General features: G+C 38.2%; 1 protein-coding gene across 1 annotated transcript in view; it reads left to right on the forward strand.

Annotated features, from left to right (window-relative positions):
• Positions 1-21,137, forward strand: part of ARL3 (ADP ribosylation factor like GTPase 3) — a 49,924-nt gene that overhangs the window by 16,465 nt on the left and 12,322 nt on the right. The window contains exons 2-5 of the mRNA XM_060768302.2: positions 6,466-6,609; positions 7,807-7,923; positions 14,480-14,530; positions 17,861-18,046. Of these exons, the coding sequence (XP_060624285.1) occupies positions 6,466-6,609; positions 7,807-7,923; positions 14,480-14,530; positions 17,861-18,046 (498 nt within the window). The remainder of the gene's footprint in view (positions 1-6,465; positions 6,610-7,806; positions 7,924-14,479; positions 14,531-17,860; positions 18,047-21,137) is intronic.

Genomic DNA, 21,137 nt, shown 5'->3' on the forward strand with positions numbered 1-21,137 from the left:
TTGAAGGAAACCATAAGGCTGATGTGGCCTTTGAGGAAAAGGAGCTTGACATCCATTCTCTAATAGTCAAATGAGAGCTATTCTGATATTCAGGAATTAATTAAAAAGTCAACAAATCAGAAAAATATTAATATTTTATCCCCCAGCTGCAATGAATTTAAATTATTGCATCCAGTGAATTTACTTAATCAATTTCATGTTTTTGATTTAAAGTCATGATACAAACAGAATAAATTCCATTACCAATAAATTAATAAACTCCAGATGATAATAACCAAGGAGTCAATTCATGAAATGAACTGACTGAGAGCAAAGAGAATAAGAGCAGAATGAAACCACAGAAAGCAGGGAAGAAATAATATAACCAATAGTTACAGTGAAGGAGTGGACACTTGATATGGGGAATGAAAATATATTGAGCAGGTTATATAATATAGACTCATACATGGGAATTTTGAAAATGGTTCTCTAGACTGGGATTAAGCACCAATCAAAATGACAATCGGTCAGAAAGTGAAAAGAGGGATGCTGACATCAGAGCAGCATTAATTTTTTTAAGGCTGTTCCATCAGATTTAGAAATTCCACTGCCAGTTACAATTAAAGACCTTATAATCTGGAATGGGAGACCTCACTGAGCACAAAGAGACTCTAGGTCAGTGGTTCTCAACCTATGGGTCCCCAGGTGTTTTGGCCTACAACTCCCAGAAATCCCAGCCAGTTTACCAGCTGTTAGGATTTCTGGGAGTTGAAGGCCAAAACATCTGGGGACCCACAGGTTGAGAACCACTGCTCTAGGGCCAAAAGCTACACTCATAAAAAAAAAGGATATGGATTCTCTTAACGTCCCCCTAATGAATTGTATGGTTTCAGTGCTGATTTCTCACACAATAGTCCTTAGGAGTATGGAGTATTTAAAAAAAGGCTCATGAAGCGTCTGCATTAGTCATGTGTTCAACAATTGCTGCCTCTTTTGCTAAAGCAGCTGTCATGTGGACATGAGAAATTCTGGAATCCTAGTACCTTAGCTTGAGATCTTAACATTAGGCAATAGAAAGGATGCAGAAAGGCCTACAATTTGTGATAGATGTAGTCTTGCAAGAGATAAACTTTTCCATGGCAGTTTGTCTGCATTTATCTGTGCTCAAGCATTCGAAGAATAAGTTTCTACAATTTTGACACGGTCTGGATTAAGGATGAATGGAACTATACACTTTATATGCTCTTAAATTTTGTATACTGTTTTATTTGTATTATTACTTAATGTTAATCATTTTTAACTGTTTAAGTTCTATAGTTATTGCTGGCTTTTACCAGCTTTGAAATTTTGCTGGAGTTATAAGCTGCCTTGAGTCCCTTCGGGTGAGAAAGGTGGGGTAGAAATGAGGTAGATAAATAAATAAATAAATAAAACTGAAGATTTCTGACTATCTACCATTAAATCTAAAAATTATGTTGAACGTTCTGTTGGTTATTTTAAAGCATATGTATCTTAGGTGCCATCAATTATTCTGTCAAAGAACTTGGATCCCAACGTTATAGAACTAAAAAGCCCACTTCTTCCATGAAGGTCATGTACTTGTTTACAGACATGCTTTCATAATGTTGAATCACTTAATGTTTAAGAACATGAAAATTGTATAGTGAGGGTTGGACTGGATGACCCTTGTGGTTTCTTCCAATTCAATGAATTACCATCTCACTTCGTCAGCCCCTTTTAGAATGACCTGGTTTCTGTTTCCTCTTCACACTCCTCATTTGTTCTCAGCCATCTTCATTTGCTGCAAAGAATTCAGATTTCAAAAGTAGTTTGCATCCTGCTAATTTATCAGAAGTTGGAGCACAGGAGGGGACAAAATTATGTTCTTCCCTGTGCAAAGTTCAGGCAAAAGCAAGCTACTGCAGCTTTTCTTGTCTACTCTTGTTAATACCTTTTGCCATCTTGACCACCATCTAATGTTGATTGGCCACATGTGTCCCAGTTTCCATCTATGAAGTGTTGCAGTGTATTGTTTTTTAGAGTATGCAGCAGCCTACATTGGATCCTGGCCAAGGCTGTTAGACCATTTTACTGATCTGTTTAAGTAGAGATTGTATTAAGAAAATGTCTAGTACAGTCCTAGACAGTTTGAACACAGTTTGAAAACCACTGCTATCTGTACCACTTGATGGCCAAATATGTTAATAATGATGTTTGCTATCATTTCTTTAAGTTTTTGTGTAAAAGTGTATTGTTTTAATCATTAATGTATCTCAAAAGGAAGTATGAGGCCACAAGTTATGGGGGAGTGGTCTAGTGAGTAAGGGCAGGTTGCGGGGAAGTTTGTTGACAGAAGATGTTCAGTTTTCACCATGAAGATTGATAATACAATTTTATGTGTACACAGAACTATGCTCCTTTCAGTTCAGTTGAATTTACACCCAAGGAAGTGAATCAAAATTGCATCTTAAAATATTTGGATGGGGTGATGTTACAAGGATATAAGGCAGATTAAACTCCAAAAGTTCACAGAACATTTATGAATTGATATTGCCAAGGGGGCTGGAGAGAGAAAATGGAAGCTTTGAACCTTGTTCAGTGACAGTCAGTTTTGGTTTGAGTGTTCGCTAGTAAGGTTGCTGCTACCATTCATTAGAATTTTTTTAGTAGCTTTACCATGCTTTTTGAAATTCATCATTAGTACCAGTGTGATTTCTTCTTGAATTGATACCATTCATGTTATTTGTGTGCAAAATCCTCATCCAAACAAAATATGAGCAGAAGCAATAGAAATCTAGGATTCCACTCCCATTACAATTTAACAGCAGTTACTGTATGTAAATAGCAAAATATGTTCCCCTATGTACATAATGGCCAGCAAATGGCATGTCTCAAAAATTAACATTTAATTATTGTTTGGTTTATGAAAGTGCCATGTGCGCTTGAGAGCAATTTATAAATTGAGTAGTATCTAATATTCTTTTTTTATCAAGTAATTTTACTATTTTGTATTTTCATCTATTATAAAAAGGTATCATTTAAAATGCAGTGCTCAAGTCTAGTTCCTTATATAGTTTCTTATTGTCACATTGACTTAGAAGGGGCTAACAAAGGGGTATTTTGTTAATTGCTTTTTTGTTGATTATTTAATAGTTGGTTGCACAAAATAAAAGGAAGAAAATAAAGCTAAGGGTACATATAGTTCCTACAAGGGGGGGGGGGGGGAACCAGATTACCTGCAAAACTGGAAGTACTTTGTATTGTCGAAGGCTTTCATGGCCGGAATCCATGGGTTGTTGTAGGTTTTTCCGGGCTATATGGCCATGTTCTGGAGGTAATTTTCCTTCTGACGTTTCGCCTGCATCTATGGCAAGCATCCTCAGAGGTAATGAGGACCTCATTACCTCTGAGGATGCTTGCCATAGATGCAGACGAAACGTCAGGAGAAAAATTCCCTCCAGAACATGGCCATATAGCCCTGAAAAACCTACAACAACCCATGGAAGTACTTTATTTATTTATTTATTTATTCATGACATTTATATGCCGCCTTTCTCATCCTGAAGGGAACTCAGAGCGGCTTACAAGTAAAAAGTAAATGTAATCTATAATATTAATATTGTGCTGTGGTAATAATATAATATATTGTATTTACTTTTTACTTGTAATATTATACTGTAATATTATTAGTAATATTACATTTAATATAAAATATATAATAATAATATCATATTATTAGTAGTATATTGTCTTACATTATAATATTATCAATAATATATGTATATACAATACATTATATTATATTATAAGAACAGTGCAGGAGACAAGATGGAACTGTCTTCATGGCTCCTCTCTTCATTCTGATCTCATAGCAGCAGTTGGTGCTGGAGGGGGAGGGGCTCCCAACTGATGACACTGAAGACAAGAAAATATTCTTCCGATTTTGACAACTTTTTCCCAGCCAGCAGCCATTCAGAGCAGTCTTAGTTTTCTATAGATATGTCGTAAAGAATCTCAGCTGTATTTGCATATCACTACCCAACATCCTCTTACAGCTGACACTTCTTTCAAAGCCATACAGGTGTCTGAGTAAGTGCACTACTACTCTACTCCGTTATTTTTAACCTTTCTACATTGCAAATAAACTCTCAGCCATATTCTGTTTCAAAATGCTGAAAACAACTCTCATCTTGAGGGGCTATCACTTGAAATCTGCTGAACTTTTCTGAATCACACAATTCACCATTGCGAGAGTTTTGTGGCCTCTATATCCTGAAAACATTGACCCAAGATTGATTCCTTTGTGCAGAATGTGGATAATCAGAAACCTTAGCGAGCACATATTCATGCCATGGCATCAGGTACTATTAAATTGAGCTAAGAGAAAGGTTTAGATTACACGATTTTGTATAAATGGTTCTGGGCTGCTTGCAAAGTTAATAAAAACTCAAAACACAGTTGTACTGAAAGCCTTTACTGTCCCATTGATATGAATGTTTTAGTGGCATTTTTCACATCTTGTTATACTAATGGCAATTTCTAACATTAGTGGGAGCCATGGGAAGTGAAATAACTTTCAAGATTGGAATAATGAAAAGGAGGTGATTCATTTTAGGTCTATTTCTGAGCAGTTACCGTCATCTGTTGCTACATGACCCTCTCATATAGTTCATGGATACACCAAAAGAGGGTTAGAATCCGTCCATCAAAAATCTGATCAAGATCTTGGGTATCCTTCTCTTTGTTTATGAGATTACACTGCTGTGTTAGTTATGTTTTGTTTATTGTTATGTGCCTTCAAGTTGTTTCTAATTTATGGTGACCCTAAGACAAACCTATCATGGAGCTTTCTTAGCAAGATTTATTCAGCGGAGGCTTTTCCATGCCTTCCTCCGAGGGTGAGTGAATGCATCTTACCCAAAGTAACCCACTTGTTTTCCAAGCACAAGCAGAGATTTAAATTCTATTCTCCAGAGCCACAGTCTAACGCGCAAACCACCATGCTGATCCTTTTCAAATTCTAATTTTTGTGTTGAATGTTGTATTGTCTTGCTTATCACTCTTGTTTCTGTACTTAAGCCTGTTCTTTGTCCTTTGGTCTAAGGTTTATTCCTTCATGTTTTATTATATTATATTATAATTATATTATATAATATAATTAATTATATTAAACTGTGTTTTCTTTTCCTTTATCTGGTGATGATGCATCAGGCTTAGAGTTATTCTCCTTTAGTCTTTGCTTTGTATATTTTTCTGTTTGGCCAGGTAATTAATTCTTTTGGTTTGATATATCATTTTCATGCTGATAATATTCAAATTCATATTCTGATTCTCACATTATAATCCATTCTTAATACTATTATAAATTGTAATCTGATATGAACAAACATGAACCCATATTTCCTGAAGACTCTTCCCATGGTTTCCTGTTTATACTTGAATGACATGTTCTGATGGCTGATGGCTCAGTTAAACCCCCAAAGTCTACTCCCATGGCAACAACAAAGGCTGGTTGGTGCAACTCTTGAAATCTCAAAGCTTTGAAAGCATATTCACTGGCTTTCTTATTGACCACATCTTCCATCTCATGCATTAGATTCTTCTCAGTATGATTTTGGTTAGGATTTCCCTACCCAGATTTGCCTGGTATTGACTTATTACATTGATTTATTGTAGCTTTCCCCTATAGTTGAAGAATTTTGCCTATAATAAATTCCTTCCCTCTTCTCTCTCATTAAAATGTCTTGTTTTGCACTGTAAACCCTTAAGCTCATCTGCATTTTTTCAAATATTTATTTAATGTTTCCCTATACTTGTTTTTCACAGTATTTTCCATGTCCATTCTCTTAATCTGCCTATTGTTTCAACTGATTCTTAATTGTATTTTTGAAGGCAGAGTAATATTATTTAACATTTTTGGTGTGAGGCTTCTAATAATTTTGGGTGCTCTAGGAATGATTATGATTTTAGTTTTCTCTGTAGTTTTCATATTAACTTAAGCTGCATGTCCTAACCTTTCTCTTCCTGGCCTTGCTCCTTCTCATCAATTTTCATTACTTTCTTTCTCTTCATTTTCATTCATCAAATACTAATCTTCTTACTAAATCTCCTCTCCCTTGTGTTGTTTCTTGGATGCATGTTTTCATTCATGGAACTCTTTACACAAACAGTTGGTTACCTCCTTTATGTCCTGTATTTTTAATAAAAAATATATTAAATATTGAAAGTCTTATATTCTTTGTGTTCCATCTATTGTTAGGTTTTGTTTTTGTTTCTTTTAAATTGCACTCACTGCATTACATTTCCCATTTTCCATCCTACCCCCAATAATTATTTTAGGTCAGAATCTGCAGACAGAGACTTGGCTTGTTTTATTCCATGTGCGGCATCTGATGTATGTTACCACGTGGTACTTCAGAACATTTGAACTTGTAGTGGTGATAAAAGTGGCACTTAGGAATTTTCCCATCTTTCTGGTTGATACAGGGTTTGCTGTCAATTTTGCGTAAATTGAAGAGTGCACCAGACCAGGAGGTCAGGATCCTCCTTCTGGGACTGGATAATGCAGGGAAGACTACGCTTTTAAAACAGCTAGCATCTGAAGATATCACCCACATCACTCCAACACAGGTAAGAAAGGGGACTTGTGGTCTGCCAGGAATTGTATGTCTGAATGCAACTAAATTAGAAATGTCATGCATGGGAGGGATGCATAACAAATAGAATGCAAGGGCATGTGGTTTTCTCCTCCCACCCCCAGCTTTGAATTTCTTGTTATGTTATGTAGATTTTCACGAGGCAAATGCCACATTTATGTTTTTAGGGGTTATGCACAGATCCTGATTTCAATCCAATGTGGTAAATTGTTCTACCTTTAACTGTGTTTCTTTTCTGTTCACACAACCAGATATACACATATTAATTTGTACATGTTACAGACCCAAGTTGTGTACCCACTAAAATGAAGCATAAATCATTTTGTAAGAAAACTCAATCTTTATTAGGTTAGAAAAAAACATATATGAAAGTCAGGCTCATCTGTACTACATTTCAAGAAATGAAACAAAGTTCTACATTATAAGCTTCAAATATCAGATTTTTGCAATTGCATAATGCGTATCTAGAATGTGTAGCTGTTAAAATATGTAATGACACTCCCCAATGGTCCCAGTTCATAGAATCCCCAAATTAACCAGGAGGTGGTGCTAGAGAATGAGCAAGGTTAGATCTCTTTCCCTACAGTCCTAGACTATGAGCGCATTGCCTGTGAGATGCTCCCACGCCTCAGAGCAAAAGCCCACCCTCAGATTCCAGTCTTACAGCCAATCCCCTGTATTGTGTGGCAGCTCCTGCCAGCCCACACCACATCCTGTTTTTCCAGTTGCACACTCCTTTCAATTGGAGCTTTAATTGATGAAATGGGCCCTTCGGAAGTTCAGCTGTTGCTTCTCATTTTCTCATATCAACTCACATTCAGACTTCTGCTTCTCATTAGCTCACACATTGGGCTCAGCTTTCAGGAGTTGAAGCTTCTTGCACGGCCTTGTGCTTTCTCCTTATCTGCTTTGTTCTGTCACCTCTCACTGTACCCTACTTTTTTCTTATGAGCTGCAACATACATCTTTATAGCTCTGACAGAAACAAGCTCTAATCCATCCAAGGCTGCTGTATCCTTCACCTTGCCCACAGCCAATCCATCTGAATAGTAACACAGGCGTTATCTTGTTAGGGTTTTCAGAGTGGTGATATATAATCTGTGAATGGTGTATGTCTGTGAGGCCCAGAATAAGGTTGACAATAATTGTGCTTCATCTTTGTTTGCCACAGGGATTTAACATTAAGAGTGTACAAGCGCAAGGTTTCAAGCTGAATGTGTGGGATATTGGTGGACAGAGGAAGATCAGGCCATACTGGAGGAATTATTTTGAGAATACTGATATTCTGGTAAGCATTGGCCAGTGCTGAGTGTATTACATGGTACAGTGATATTAAAAAAATAAAATAATTAACAGCAGCTTGGCAATCTTAATACTGACAAATCCGGAGTGCTTATATGAAATTGGGGGGGGGGGGTCAAATAGTCTTACAATTGCTTTATTATGTCCATTTGATGTTGATGCTCAGTGTTGCAGGCTGAAAAGCATGAGCCAGGTTACAAGATGGGGTCTTTCTGCTCAAATATAATGTTTCTCTTGACAGTCCTATATAAACCACATAACAAGGATGCCACTAACACCTGCACTGCACACGGAGAAATCCTATTTGTGCTTTTCCCCTTTTGGCAACTATTGCAGAATGCATATAGGTGTCATTAACATCTTGAATGTAAAAAGGGCTCCACATGTATTACCTCAGTAATATAATATCAACAGTTGTGTTAGGCAAATCAGCATTACTATGTTCGTATAACAGTTAATGAGCAGTGAACAGATAGTGAGGTGAACTAATAGTTTCTTGACTCATAGGGCAATGTCATCCTATGTCAACTTTCACACCAGTGAACGGTACCTTTAATGCTATGCATTCATAGCAGCCAAGCCAATACCACGATATTAGAGAGCATCAGTTCTCAAACTGCTCTGCAAAGCACAGTCAGGAGCTCTGTGGGAACTCTCCCCGCCCCGCTCCCCGGAAGGATGAGGTCCCCCTTGCACCTCTAGCAGCGCTACCTAGGAGGCCCCCCAGCCGGTGCTTTTACTGTGATTTTCCTGCAATCAGGTTGGATTGGGTGGCCCCAGGATTGCTCCCTCTGTTGTTGTTATTACTGTTGCTATTGTTGTTGTTGTTGTTGTTGTTATTGCAAAGGCTGGATGGCCATCTGTTGGGGCTGCTTTGACTCTGATTTCTGGCAAGGCAGAAACAGGTTGGTTTGGATGGCCCCTGGTTTGCTCCTTTTATAATAATTATTATTAGTAGTAGTATTTTTTTTCAAAGGCTGGATGGCCATCTGTTGGGGGTGCTTTGACTGTGATTTTCCTGCAAGGCAGAGCAGGTTGGATATTGGCTCCTGGGATGCTCCTTCTGTTATCATTATCATTATTGGTATTATTTCAAAGACTGGATGGCCATCTGTTAGGGGTGCCCCTGGGGTCTTCCACTGTTAAGTTTATGTTGGTTAAAATTGTTCTTCATTTTGGATATTGTATTGTTTTTTTTCTTTCTGTTTGCACTACAAACAAGTTATGTGCCATGTGCATAGGAGTTTGTTCATTTTTTCCAGTTAATTCAGACAAATATTCTCCTCACATCTGCCACTGGCCCGATCAATCTGCCAAATTTTAAAATGCAATGCGGCCTCTGTGTCCAATAGTTTATTGGGGCTCGACAAAAAACCTGTCCTTCAAAAAGGGCTCCACAGCTTTAAAAGTTTGAGAACCCCTGAGCTAGATAAACAAAAGCCAATGTGTAAATGTTACATATTGCTTATAGTATCCCTGTCCATCTTTGGCTATTACCCGTCAATCTTCAGATCACTTACAGAGGACATCCTCAGGATATGTGTGGAATGTACATGCAGTGATGTCCGAAGAGCCGCTTGATTCTACTGTGTCCCATGAGACACACATGCATCATTCAGAAAGGCTAAAACACTATCCTCTTTACACATCACGATGGTACATAGGCTCTCTATTGAGGGTATTGAAGAAAGTCTTTCTATGGGCAAGCAACAGCTTTTCAGGCAAACATCCAGTATCCCACAGGTAAAGGAGCAATGCCATTCCAATCAAAATGTCCAGCCAACTGCATAGTCTGCTGAAGAGGGTGCATGAATGACAAAAAATTATGTGTTCTACTGAAGACCATTTCAACTTCCATTGTGAGCTGTCATAGAGCCACTTAAAATATAACTCCAAACAAGACAGTTGTCTCACTGTCTGTATGAAGGAAAAAAACTATATTGCAAGGACGAGGATTATATCACAAATCAAAAAGCAATAGGAGGAACTGCTGATTAGCTCAGTTGAAAAGAACACTGTAGTGGGACCATACCATGGATTTTCTTCTCCTGTTGTACGGAGAAAGTGAAATGACAGCTACAAAGCAGAATTTGTCTTTTAACAGTTATGGCAGGAGTTGTCATGCAGCTGCATAAAGGCAGGAGCAGGAAGAGAAGCATGACAATTGAACTGGAACAGATACCTCCTTTTGCACAAAGTAATTCCCTAACTACACAGTTATTCAATCAGATGAATGGGGTCATGCTCCTTGCTTTGTCCTTTACTTTGGCATTGTCTTCGATTATAAGAGCTCTGCTGACACAGGATTTGTTGCTCTGTTGATACAGATTGTGCATATTTTATCTGGAATTCTGAAATCCGAAATACTCCAAAATCCAAAAATGTCTATGGTAGTTGAGATAGTGACATCTGTGCCTTCTGATGATTCGGTGTACACAAATTTAATCTCATGTGTGACATTAATTAAAAATCTATATATATAAATTTGTTAGGGGCATCCAACGAGGAAACAAAACTCAAAAACCCCCCAACGAAACTTAACCAAAATTCCCATGCCCATAACACAACCCACAAGGTACAAACATATCTACTCAAAATGAAAAACAACACAACAACACACTCACAAAACGGCAAAACAACAAAACTCAAAAAAACCCCAACGAAACTTAACCAAAATCCCCATGCCCATAACACAACCCACAAGGTACAAACATATCTACTCAAAATGAAAAACAACACAACAACACACTCACAAAACGGCAAAGCAACAAAACTCAAAAATCCCCCAACGAAACTTAACCAAAATCCCCGTGCCCATAACACAACCCACAAGGTACAAACATACCTACTCAAAATGAAAAACAACACAACAACACACTCACAAAACGGCAAAACAACAAAACTCAAAAATCCCCCAACGAAACTTAACCAAAATCCCTGTGCCCATAACACAACCCACAAGGTACAAACATATCTACTCAAAATGAAAAACAACACAACAACACACTCACAAAACGGCAAAACAACAAAACTCAAAAATCCCCCAACGAAACTTAACTAAAATCCCCGTGCCCATAACACAACCCACAAGGTACAAACATATCTACTCAAAATGAAAAACAACACAGCAACACACTCACAAAACGGCAAGGAAGGAAGGAAGGAGGGAAAGAAGGAGAGAAAGAGGGAAGATTGGCCACAGCAACACGTGGCGGGTAAAGGTTGTTATTTCTATTATTATTATTATGCTATTGTTCCTCTGAGACCCTTTTAGGGGGAATGGGAGAGGTGTCAGGTCCCGGAGGCAATGCATTGCATTATTGTTATTGTTATGATGGTGGTGAAATAAAAGGAAATAAAAAGAGAAAGAAGGAAGCAAACAGGGAGGGAAGAAAGGCAAAGGAAGAAAGGGGGAGGGAATGAAGGAAAGAGAGAAGGATGAAACCAAGTAGTGAAAGAAGGAAAGAAAGAAAGAGGTAGAGAAGGAAGAAAGGAGAGAAAGGGGGAGGAAAAGGGGGGAGGAATAGGTAGGGACCTCTCTTTCATAATAGTCCAGATATCTACCTCAACTTTGATAAGTTTTACTATAGGCCACAGCAACGCGTGGCAGGGCACAGCTAGTATTGTATAAAATTGCCACAAACTGTATAGAGGAAAGTAGGTATTATATCTGTACTCGTTGGGTATAACATGTGGATAGTATTGTGCTATTAGGATAGATAACAGCACAATCATATACAATATATACATACCATATACATTATTTACTTTAAAATATCTAGATAAAAGTGTGGAGGGGAGTGAGGCCAGACAAAATCAATTTATAACCAAAGGGTCCCACAGAAATAACGTCAAATCAGAAGGACATGGATCATTCAGTTAAAAGCCATGGGAAATAAAAAGATCTTGATTGTATCTTAATATTGGTGCCTCACAAATATTATGAGGTCCACACTCCTGAATTATTCAATGTCTCTTCTCTTTTGCTGCCTAACATCAAGATCTTAAAGATATACTCCAAGCAGGCACAGATTTTATTGCAGTTATTACTTGGAAAGTTGTATAGAAGTTAGTTGCAGTTTAGGGCTCCATAGCTTTTCTTTGATAAACTTGATTTGCTGATATTCCCCTGCAATATTACAGATAAATCTGTTTAATTAAGAAGAATATGTGTTATAGCTAGAATAATGGGTGCTAAATTACTATGTGAAACGATTAATATGTGCAATACTTTTGATTGACTGTATTATAGTAGGCTTGACTAAACCACAAAGAGTTTTACATGCATAATGAACAATAAAACTCTAATACGGCCTTGTAGAATTCTTGTATAGATAGTAGAAGACAAAGAAAATTGGAAGTGTCATTTGCTATGGCCAAGTGAATTATAATAAAACATGCTTTCTCCAATCTTAGCTTTTGTTTATCTAGTCCAAGTGGTTTGTCAAGAAACCTTGATTTTTTTTCCTTACACACATTCCCTTGAAATCAGTTTTGTGATACCTCTTCTCTCCTTTTTGCAGTTATCTATCATAACTTCCTTCATATCTTGTTATCTGATGCATTCTTTTTATTGTACCTGGAAAATTTTTGGAAAAAAGAACAATTTTAACTCGTGACGAGAGTTCCTTATGCTAGCTTCATTATGACCAACAGTTTACAGTGAAGAGAAGCTAGAACATGGAATCCAAACTAGCCTGGTGTATGATTATTGTAAACCAACAACATGTTTGTTAAGATGCCTGCCTCAGCTCCAAACTGAAGCGTATTACACAAGTGAGAGGCCCCTTCAAGAATATTTTTAACACATGAAGTGATTGCACATTCATAAACATGCAGGTGTGCTTGAATGGGAGATACTCCAGCCACCCACACCTGTGCTATTTGGAAGCTCCACACAGTCAAATAAAGGTGTGTATATTTGAATGATTGCATATTCAGACACACACCTGCAGCTCTTTGGCATTGAGCCTTCTAGTTATTGGAAGTAGGCACTTGATGTGTGTGTATCTTGGTTGGTACAGTGCTGTTCATTGTGGTATTTCCATTAGGCCTGCAGTCTCAAGTTGTGAGTGAGATTCTTCTCACAAATAAAGCATAGATGAGAGGTCCTTGGAGAACAGCCAGATGCTGCAGGGATTTGGTGGGTGATTCAAGTGCAGGCTTCTCTTCAGAGGATTAAACTAGTGTTTCACCATAACAGTAGAAGTACCCTTACTAGTACGACTGTTCTCTTTGTGGGAGAGAAGCACAGCTTCACCCTACATTCAGTGTGTAGCAACTAAACTTCATATGAGATCAGCATTGTTAACTCCAATAACCAGAGAAAATCTCAAACAGAAAAAAAAAGTTGATTCTGTTTGGCCATTTTTTCAGAATCTTAAACCAGTGTTCCACCATTATTTTGGCTCACAGCTTGTTGTGAAATTTTCCAATTTACCACTGAAAACTTCCATGTTTAATTTCCAGGATTAGTTCAGGGAGGGGCATATGTGCAAGCAAGGATATTGTTCATTTATAGCTTATTGTGTTCCATGTTTTCAGTTCACCTAGCCAGTGAAATTTAGCTGGCTAGCCAGAGTGAGGGAAATATTCTGTTCCTTATGATGGTTTTATGAATATTTTGTTAGCTAATCTATAGAGACTATGCCCATGAGTCAAACCCATAAATGGGACATAAGCACTTGAAGGGAGAAACCATAGAATGCCAGAAGCGAAGTGCCAAAGATAATTGTATCCATCACACCCATTTCCTCTTCTGACAGGCTGAGAGAAATTCTTCCCACCACATAAGTAATTACACTACACTAATATGTTGACTCACGATTTTCATAGGGTTTTCTTGGGCAAGGAATAGTCAGAGGTTGCTTGCCACGTCCTCCTTCTGAAATATGGCCTACAGCACCTGGTATTTATTGGCAGCCTCCCATTCAAATACTAACCATGGTGACCCTGATTAATTCCCAAGCTCAGACAGGATCTGACGCCTTTAGGATAATTACTGTATTAAACAGTAAGTTACCCGTTTGTAAATGAATTTCTGTGTTCACATTTGGAAATCTGAATACGTTAACACATGTCCTTGTTCCTGATCTTGCTCAGGTCTTTCTTTCATTATTATAATTTTGTGCCTCTCCGCTCCCCTTTCCATATATACTGTGTACCTGTAGCATGTACCTGTAGTATTTATTGTGATAGTTTTAATTAAAGGAAGTTGGTGTTCTGGCGCTGTTCCTTAGTGCAAGATTTACAGATTTGAACTGGAATTAATTCCTAGTATGTGTAATTGGGAAAAGGATGTTACTGCCAAGGCTCATTATTTGAGTTCACTTGTTTCTAGGGGTTTTTCCACACAGCCATATAACCCAGAATATCAAGGTAGATATTCCACAATATCTGTTTTGAACTGGGTTATCTGAGTCCACACTGCCAGTTCAAATCAAATAACATGGGATTTTATACAGTTGTGTGGAAGGGGCCTAGGACACATCATCATACATTTCTGTTCCACTTTTAATTCCTTTTCATTATTTTGATTGTAGATTTATGTCATTGACAGTGCTGACAGAAAGAGATTTGAAGAAACAGGCCAGGTAAGTCAGTCACATGTTTGAAAATTAAATTAACCCCTTTTTGTAGATCCTGAAAAACATAGAACAGTATCAGATATTTGAGGTGGGAAAGTTTGATTTTTTAGAAGCGAACTAAAGATAGTTGTAATATTTGAATGATAGTTTTCTGCTAAATTAATAAGAACTAAACATAGAATGACCATTCTTCTAAGGCCCTTTTCAGTTCCGTTCCCCACAAATACAGAGTTTCTATATGTTACATCCTTACACCCTTAATAGATTATGCTGGGAGTACAATTTTTAAAATATTAAGGGTTTTCTAATAATGTAATACATTGTAGGTGAGCTTCTGATTTATGATGCAACTCTCAGCAGTAGATAGAGTAATAGATTATTGTCCTTAGAGAGTGATACACTGTTTCCATCCAAAGTATCTTACTTAATTACTTGAAACAGAGGATATTGTAAATCATACAGGGACATGGTTTATAAAAGAACATAAGGACATTGATGTGGGTTAAAGTGATCCAGAGTAACATGATGCCTTATTACATCGAGATTCAGAAGTAGTTGTACATAGGTAGATCTTCAGTCATTAGGATTGTAACCAGCATTTTTCATTCTGTAATAATATACACTGCAGGTTTAAGATCGCATAATGTTATAATCTAGACATCTAGACACTGTGCAGGCCCATTGCCTTCTTGTTCTAAGGTCATGTTACAGTGAACTTGGGCACAGAATGAAATTGGCAGGCTCTGTTTCCTATTTTCTTAAACCATCTAATCTCCAGTGCATTCATTTATATTGTCAACAAATGATGTGCACAAGAGCTCCGCATCTCTTCTATTAGCCACAACAGCTGCCTTCTATGAGGATGGGTTTTGCTTCTGGGATGAGATTTTATCAGTACTGTCCCATCTATGTATTACAGTTGATTAAACTGGATCAAAGTTCAAAGTGTGCAGTTAGCATTCCTGCAGAATTTGAAACATGTGTAGGATAAAGCCACCTGTTTTCAACGGCTGCTTTGCTGTGCTGGAAAATCTGTTGTAACAGTGCCGGCGTGTGTTATTTTTTGCTGTGTAGTCAGTAATGCCAATTGCAATGGTCTAGACCAGGGTTCTCAAACTTTTTCAGCTGTGGAGCCCTTTTTGAAGAAAATGTTTCTTGTGGAGCCCCAAGAAATGTTTATATATTATATGTACATAATGTATATATAGCAAGCATGGGCAAACTTTTGAAAAACAATTTTAATCATCATAAACTTAACAGTATTTCAGTGGAATACCCCAGGGGCCATCCAGTCCAACCCCCTTCTGTGATACAGGGAAGGCAGAATCAAAGCACCTCCAACAGATGGCCACCCAGCCTTTGTAATAACAACAATAATAAGGAGAAGAACCAACCTCAGGACTGGCCATCCAGTTTAACTCCCTTCTGTCATGCAGAAAAAGCACAACTAAAGCACTCCCTGAGTTGTGGGAGGGAAATGGGATTTTGGAAGCAAGTAAGGTGGGGAGGAAATCATCTGGGCAGTGAAGGAGGTGAGTGGGAAAGGGTTTGGGCAACAAGGGGGCTGAGGGAAAAGGGCTTTTGGCGGCAATGGAAATGAGGGGAGGAGGAGCAGTAGGAAAGAGGAGGGAAAGCTTTGAGGGGAGAGAAACATGGAGCCCCTCAGTATGCTTTGTGGAACCCCAAGAGCTCCGCAGAGCACACTTTAAGAACTGCTGGTCTAGACTATTGGGATCAGCAGCAGAAGTGCTTTTGGCATTGAAGGCAGCTGGTACTATCAGATGGAGCTAATGGCTCTTTTGTTATATATTTGGAAGAATTTATTTTTAAGTATAGGCTTGGCATTTGTTGGTGTTGTTGTCATTAAGAGGTGTATGTTTATTATCTCTCGGGTTGATAGCACACCTAAGATGATATAAAACAGCCAGTTTTTAAAAATGACAATAGCAAATTAAAACAGTCCCCAAGCCCAACTCTCAACAAGACCATGTGAAACAAGGTAATCTGGGCTGCTTGTTGAAAACTTAGCAGTGATAGGGTAAGCTGTCTTCCCCATTCACAGCACTACACATATTGGAGTTTTAGACTTAACTATACTGCTCACTGTGTCTCTCATACAGACCTGAGGTGTCTCCACAGAAGTGTGGAATCACTGTTTCATGCACTTATAATGCCATCATGCCTCATTAAAATGTTCAGACATGTGTCAAAGTTAAGGTCTGCAGGTGGAATCTGGCCCACCATGCCATTTTATGTGTCCCTCCAGATGCTGGACTACAAGTCCCATATTCCTCTTAAGGCTCTTCCATGCAGCCCTATATTCCAGAATATCAAGGCAGAAATCCCACGTTATCCGAGTGTGGACCAAGATAACTCAGTTCAAAGCAGATATTGTGGGATTTTCTACCTTAATATTCTGGGATATAGGGCTGTGTGGAAGGGCCCTTAGTTAGACTTAAACAGTTTGTTCTGTTTAATCAGGATAGTGGGGTTTAGATTTAGATACAAGGCTTGCATGATGTTTGACATTAAAATCCTTTCCCCAGTCTCAGAGCCACAATTGTTGTTGAGTGGCAATTCCAATCATCCTTAGTCTGTGTGGCAGATTATCAAAAAGATGGGAATTGTCATTCAGTAAGATCCATGGACCCAAATTGGGTAAAAACCGAAGAGCACCATAAAGAAATTATAGTTGGCCCTCCTTGGATTGTCCATGGGCATGTTTAGCCTGCAAAAGAGAAGGCTGAGAGGAGATATGATGGCCATGTATAAATATGTGAGGGGAAATAATAGGAAGGAGGGAGCAAGCTTATTTTCTGCTGCCCTGGAGACTAGTATGCGGAACAATGTCTTTAAGCTATAGGAAAGGAGATTCCACCTGAACATTAGAAAGAACTTCCAAACTGTGAGAACTGTTCAGCAGTGGAACTCTCTGCCCCAGAGTGTAGTGGAGGCTCCTTCTTTGGAGGTTTTTAAACAGGCTGGATGGCCATCTGCTGGGGGTGCTTTGAGTGCAATTTTCCTGCTTCTTGGCAGGGTGTTGGACTGGATGGCCCACGAGGTCTCTTCCAGCTCTATGATTCTATGGTTCAGTGGCCCTGTGAAGGCAACCATAAGACTGATGTACCCCTCAATAAAAATTATTTTGACAAACCTATGTTAAGAGTATAGCATCTGCCTTATATGAAGAGCTCCTTGAGCCCCTCTGTGGAGGTGAGATAGGACAGTAGTTAAATAAGATTAACTACTTGAGGTGAAAGGTTTTGAGAAAGAACTTTCATATACAAATAAAGTAAATAAATAAATAAATAAATAAATATGTTTTTGCGATTCCAGGAGCTGGCAGAGCTCGTGGACGAGGAGAAACTAAGTGGTGTTCCTGTACTCATCTTTGCAAACAAACAAGATTTGCTGACGGCAGCTCCTGCAGCAGAGATTGCAGAGGGTCTGAATTTGCACACAATCCGTGACAGAGTCTGGCAGATTCAGTCCTGCTCCGCCCTCACGGGAGAGGGAGTATCGGTGAGGAGACAGTATTTATTCTCAAACAATTGCTTTGCAGTGGTCTTAGTGGGAAATGCATTCCTTCTGTTCTAGATCAGAATATACAATACATTTGTTGTAAAGCAAATGAAGCTAAACAAAACAAACACTGTTTGTTGGTATGTGAAGGAGGTCGCTGTTTTTACAAATCCAGACTTTGATATAAGATGCACTGTTCTGCAGCTTAAGTCCTTTGTTGCTGTCTACCCTCCTACATAGATTTTCTTGCTTTCTTTTCTTTATTGCCATTGACTACCTGATCCATCTATGTGTAGTAGCATCTTCAATTACAAAGTACGGTAAGTTTCAGTGTCACTGTCATCAGGCATCATAATTCTCTGTAAACTGTACTTCTGCCTGTAGAAACACTCATACAAACACACATTCATTTATACATGGTGTTTCAAAATGATAGACCCAATTTCAAAGCAGTATATTTCATGATGTCAGCATGTTACAATTACACAAAAAGTTACATACGGTTTTATGGGTTTTACCAAGTTATCAAGTTTTATTAACCATTTTAAGCCAAAAACAAATCTAAAAAATAAGTCCACAGATGGAGAATATCTCATTAGACCTTATGTTGCAGGGTTGCCATCTTGCAAAAACTGAGTCTAGAGCCTTTTTTGAACTGATAGAAGCATCTAGTGGTAATCCATTGAAACTCTATGATTCACCTTTTCAAGAGACAAGGGTTTCATTTAGGGGCGGTTCATGGTTTTAGAGACAGCAATTTCAAATAGAGTCCATCTTTTTGAAACACCTTGTATTTCACAGTATCTCCCAACACAAACAAAGAGAATGAGAAGGGAAATCACCATGCATATTATATAACCTTTCCTATTGGGCCCTGAAAAACTGAAATATAATCAGCTGCAAGTAGGGATATAGTTATATGTTGAATCCAATGCAAAACTCACCTTGGTGAGGTATTATATTGTGTCACTTAAAAATATGGAGAGCCAGCATTGCTATGTTTGCAGGCTTGTTCTGTTGTGTGGGCCTTGGATTTCTGCCTTGGATTCCTACTCTTGTACAACTGCATTTCTTTTTCACTGTGTCAGTTTGACTTCATTTGTTTTACTCTGTTTGGAACAGCTGTCACAGTAAGCTTTTCCAGACTTAAAAAAATAGCAACACATTGTCCAGCAGTACTCAAATGTAACTTGATAAAATAAAACGCAATGTCTTGAGCAACATTTGTTCTTGTGAGTCATAGGGAAAATCTAGTTAAATCAAAGAGAATAGAGCCAGGTGGGTCCACAATGTCTTTTAATGTGTTACAGGATAGGATAAAACTGCCAGACTAATAATATTTAAGAGTCTTTCAGCACGATGAAAGAGTCAAGTAAGCACAGGTTGGTGAGGCCAGTCATATGCATGTTTATTTAGAAGTTTCGCTTCAGAATTCACTGCTGCGAAAGTGCGCAGAAGATTGCAGCTTAAGACAGTTACCTTGAGGAGGATCTGGTTTTAATTCAGATCATTTGTGAATCTGCTGAACACCTTCACCTTTTGTGAGCTTTGAGCTTAGTTTTGGAAATTGTAACATGACAAAAAGCAAAGCAACATATTCCATGCAGTCAAGTAGTACTACTAAACTAAATTTAAACTGGGTTGTCTATCTCCTTTGCACTTATTAATTCATTTTCTATCACTATCTAATTTCATGAATCTAAGCTAAAGGTAAAAGTTTCCCCTTGACATTGTCTAGTTCTGTCTGACTCTGGGGAGTGGTGGTCATCTCCATTTCTATGCCAAAGAGCTGTGGCCAGCATGACTGCATGGAGTACCGTTACCTTCCAGCAGAAGTGGTACCTATTGATCTACTCACATTTGCATGTTTTCAAACTGCTAGGTTGACAGAAGCTGGGGCTAACAATGGGAGCTCACCCCGCTCCCTGAATTTGAACTACCGACCTTTCAGTCAGCAAGTTCAGCAGCTCAGCTGTGTCACCAGGGGGCTCTGTAGGTTTCCAAATCTGTAGGTTTCCAAATCAGTGGTAGACATATGCCCAAGTCTTCTGGGCATTCAGTTGCTATTTCCCATCATAATAATTTCTACTATAGGAATGAACAAATGACCCACGCAAATCACACAGTGAATCAAGGTTTTTCCTTGAAAAACAAGGAGACAGACAGGAAAGCTAATTAAATTCATTAAAGATCTGTATTTATATAACAGAAAATATGCAGCAGGAGAATGTTAAAACATTTTTTCTTTCTACATTATATTTCTGTGTCTGTCAAACTTGAATGATAAAACATTTTGAAAGAGTTAGCCACCATGTCACATCCTCTTTGCCAAGGAAAAAGACCCAATGCAAACATTGTGGGATTGGTTCAGACAAAGACCCCAGGCCCAGGGTGAGTGTCATGGTTGACTCACTGTGTTACATCACATAGGTCAACCCTCCTGTCACATGTTTATCTGCATTCATAGCATCAAAGTAAAACATTGGGTGTGAGATAACACACAGCTCATTTTCCCTATAATCTGTTATGACATCTGCAAAGAACAGATATGGAAATCCATACAAAAGGATGGAAGAGCCAGCTTTGGGAGATATTTTAAAAGCAAGTGTCACCCTCTCTCTTCAACAAGTGCAGGCCATTTTATAGTAGCTCCTTTGGCACTGCAGTTTCTAAAAGTATTGTGTGAAACGTTGACTTCAATTTCATTTTCATGTTTTGTACCATGTTTCATTTGTAAATACAAGAAATCTGTTTACCTAACAAGCTAGCAAAATAACTTCATTTTCACCTCCCAAGTGCCTGTATATTTGCTTCTAAAGCACAAATATAGTATTTTATATTGCAACATGTAAACTTGAGCTGCCTCTATACAAGTCTGTCAGTATGAAATTACTATGCCGTAATTGAATCGTCATCCTGTATTTTACCCGGCACTTCCATGTTTTCCTCAAATTGCAACAAAACCACCTTTAAAAATGGAAATAACATGATCTCTACAGATACAAGATTCCTTTAGTGTTACTTCTTTGTCTTATTTAAAGGATGATTTTTTTTTAAAAAAAAATGCTAAAACATTTTTTCAGGTAATTTT

The sequence above is a fragment of the Anolis sagrei genome, chromosome 3 (assembly GCF_037176765.1).
Source record: "Anolis sagrei isolate rAnoSag1 chromosome 3, rAnoSag1.mat, whole genome shotgun sequence".
Taxonomy (NCBI): Eukaryota; Metazoa; Chordata; class Lepidosauria; order Squamata; family Dactyloidae; genus Anolis; species Anolis sagrei.